Source organism: Blastocystis sp. subtype 4 (genome assembly GCF_000743755.1).
Source record: "Blastocystis sp. subtype 4 strain WR1 chromosome Unknown seqid_0610, whole genome shotgun sequence".
NCBI lineage: Eukaryota > Bigyra > Opalinata > Blastocystidae > Blastocystis > Blastocystis sp. subtype 4.
Window position 1 is genome coordinate 1 of NW_014568937.1, and position 2,973 is coordinate 2,973.

The 2,973-nt window shown below is 42.6% G+C and overlaps 2 protein-coding genes across 2 annotated transcripts; both read left to right on the forward strand.

The window, feature by feature from the left end:
- Positions 1 to 728: 728 nt before the first annotated feature.
- On the forward strand, positions 729 to 1,874 carry JH06_5464 (mitochondrial tricarboxylate carrier family; the record flags this gene model as incomplete). The annotated part of the gene is made up of 6 exons (XM_014669374.1): positions 729 to 856; positions 891 to 1,119; positions 1,150 to 1,350; positions 1,380 to 1,563; positions 1,594 to 1,683; positions 1,714 to 1,874. 6 exons carry the CDS (start codon positions 729 to 731, stop codon positions 1,872 to 1,874), a joined length of 993 nt encoding a protein of 330 aa, XP_014524860.1.
- Positions 1,875 to 2,426: 552 nt separating this feature from the next.
- On the forward strand, positions 2,427 to 2,972 carry JH06_5796 (ribosomal protein L2; the record flags this gene model as incomplete). The annotated part of the gene is made up of 2 exons (XM_014669375.1): positions 2,427 to 2,665; positions 2,696 to 2,972. The coding sequence occupies 2 exons, from the start codon at positions 2,427 to 2,429 to the stop codon at positions 2,970 to 2,972; spliced, it is 516 nt and encodes a 171-aa protein (XP_014524861.1).
- Position 2,973: the final 1 nt, after the last annotated feature.

A 2,973-nucleotide genomic window follows, 5' to 3' on the forward strand; every position in this document is an offset into this window, starting at 1 on the left:
TTTACGCATATCAAATCCAGCAAATTCAGATATCAACTTTTGTAACTCTTGAAGAATTGAAGCACCAATTTCTTCAGGATACTTTCGGATCTCCTTATCCTGTTGTCTCACACACACTTGAGGTTTGTTGTTACCATCGTCAAGGATTTGAAATGGAACATACTTCTTCATTTTCTCAACAATGGGATCATTGTAATTCATTCCAATCAATCGTTTGCAATCATATATCACGCCTACTGGATTACTCTTCATTCTCTGTCTGGCGAGATTACCAACAGCAAAAACAGGTCTTCCATTTGGAGGATACGCAACATACGATGCAATTGTATGCTTTCCAAGTCCATCCGCTACCAGTTCTACTCTCCCATTTCTAACTATCCCAGCAGCTGAGTTTGTTGTTCCTAAATCCACACCAAAGATATCAGCAACACTCATGAATACAAACTGAGATCATGAACAGTGTTACAAATCAAAGAATGTGGATATTTAGTCTCATGTACGCATTATTAGCATCATTATTTGAGTGTTAGCGTCGTCTTCAAAGGGGGTCCATAACGAATCTATTGTTTTCTATTCATTCCAATTAACTCGTCGATATACAAATTCATCTTCCCAAAAACAGCTTCTATCTTGAGTTTCATCCTATCCATGTTCATGCATATTCCCGCGGGAATCGTTTCTCCATTTCTCTGAATGAATGAGACAGAATCCAGTAATTGCCTTGTAGAATGAAGGAATATCCCGCTTTCTCTTTGGGTATGGTATTCTGGGAGATGATGAGAGTAGATAAGGGTTTGTATGACGAGTCAACCTATTGGGGTCGTGTGAAGTATAATATGATTCGTTGTGACTTCAGGTAGTTTGTGTTTGAGCAGGTAATTATGATTTAGAAAGGTCATTCTTGGTAAGAAAGCCCATGACGAGGCTATGGCCAAGATTGAATCATGGAAGAACGGAGAGAATAAGTATTCGGATAAGGAGCTTTGGAACGCTCGTAATGTGATTGAGTCGATGGAGCATCCTCAGACACACCAGATCATCAATCCTATTGGTAGAATGTCTTGTTTCGTTCCTGCTAACATTCCTATTCAAATTGGAATGCTTTTGGCTCCTCCTACGGTTGGTTCTAATGGTTTTTCTGATAAGTAGACGTTCAATATCATTCTGTGGCAGTGGTTCAACCAGACATATAATGCCATTTTCAACTACTGCAACCGTAATACGTCTACAGAGTCCAATAGCACGGATATCTTGAAGGCTTACTGTTCGGCTACGATTGTTTCTGTGGGTGTTGCTCTTGCTGGTAACAAGCTTGTTCAGAAGTGTGGAGGAGGTGGTCTTCTTGGCAAGGTAAGAATGAAGGAGTGAATTGATTGTAGTGTATTCCTTGGTTTGCTGTGGCTTGTGCTGGAGCTGCTAATGTGTATTTGATGCGTTTCAAGGAGACACGTGCTGGAATCACCGTTACAGATAAGGATGGAAATGCTCTGGGTGTAAGTAAGAAGGCAGGATCAAAGGCTGTGAATCTGACTGCTCTGACTCGTATTATTCTTCCTACTCCTGGTAATAATGAATTCAGAGATTGAATGATAGTATTGTTGCTTCCTCCCTTCATCATTGATGGTTTGAAGGCGATTCATTGTGTTCCTGCTGGAAAGTGGGGTAATATCATCACTCAACTGGGTAAGGATTACAGAACCTGTTGAAGGGTAGTTGTGTGTACTGCTTGCTTGTGGGGAGCTCTGCCTCTGGCTATTGCTGCATTTACTGCTACACAGCCTCTTGCTGTTGATAAGTTGGAACCTGAGCTTCAGGAACAGCTCAAGGCTCAGAACTACTCTGATGCTAATGTCTACTTCGATAGAGGTGTCTAAGTTTAATGTAATTGCATAATGTGTTTGTTAGATTGATTTCTTTCATCTTTTTGTTTTCTTGGATTGGTAAGAATAGTCCCTATTTTTGCCATCGATTAGGTGACTTTGGATTTCTCAGAATACAGACTTTCATCCATGGGTCGTGTTATTAGAGGTTCGTATTGGTGATATTAAAATGGATTTTATGGTTACAAATTGATTGGAGTTGTTCTTGATGGAGGTGTTGGAAGAGTGTCTTGTTGGATACCGAAACATATCAATTTCTTTACAAATTCTCATCTCCTATTCTAGGTCAGCGTAAAGGAGCAAAGGGAGCAGTGTTCCAAGCTCATACTCATCTTCGTAAGGGAGTTCCTCAATTCCGTGCTCTTGACTATTCGGAGCGTGAGGGTTACATCAAGGGAGTGGTTCGTGAGATTATTCACGATTCGGGTCGTGGTGCTCCTTTGGCTCGTGTGACGTTCCGCAATCCGTAGGTGTTGTGTTGTATTGGTTTGATGGTGTAGTTATCACTACCAGATTGATAAGGAGCTGTTCTTGGCTGCTGAGGGTATGTATACAGGTCAGTCGGTGTATTGTGGTAAGAAGGCTGAAGTGGGTATTGGTAATGTGCTTCCTCTGCGTGAGTTGCCTGAAGGAACGGTGGTGTGCAATGTTGAGTTCAAGACTGGTGATCGTGGTTGTCTGGCTCGTTGCAGTGGTGATTATGCAACAGTGATTGGTCACTCGGATGACAAGACAAGCACGTTCCTTCGTCTTCCTTCTGGAATCAAGAAGACAGTTCCTTCGAGGTGAGTGTTTGAAGTGTGTGTGATGGTTAGCTGTCGTGGTATGGTGGGTATTGTGGCTGGAGGAGGTCGTATGGATAAGCCAATGTTGAAGGCTGGTCGTAGCTATCACAAGTACAGAGTGAAGAGAAACGAGTGGCCGAAGGTGAGAGGTGTCTGTATGAACCCTGTGGATCATCCTCATGGAGGAGGTAACCACCAACACATTGGTAAGCCTTCTACTCGTGGCAGAGGCACTTCACCTGGTCAGAAGGTTGGTCTCATTGCTGCTCGTCGTACTGGACGTGTGCGTGGACGTATTGAACCTTAAG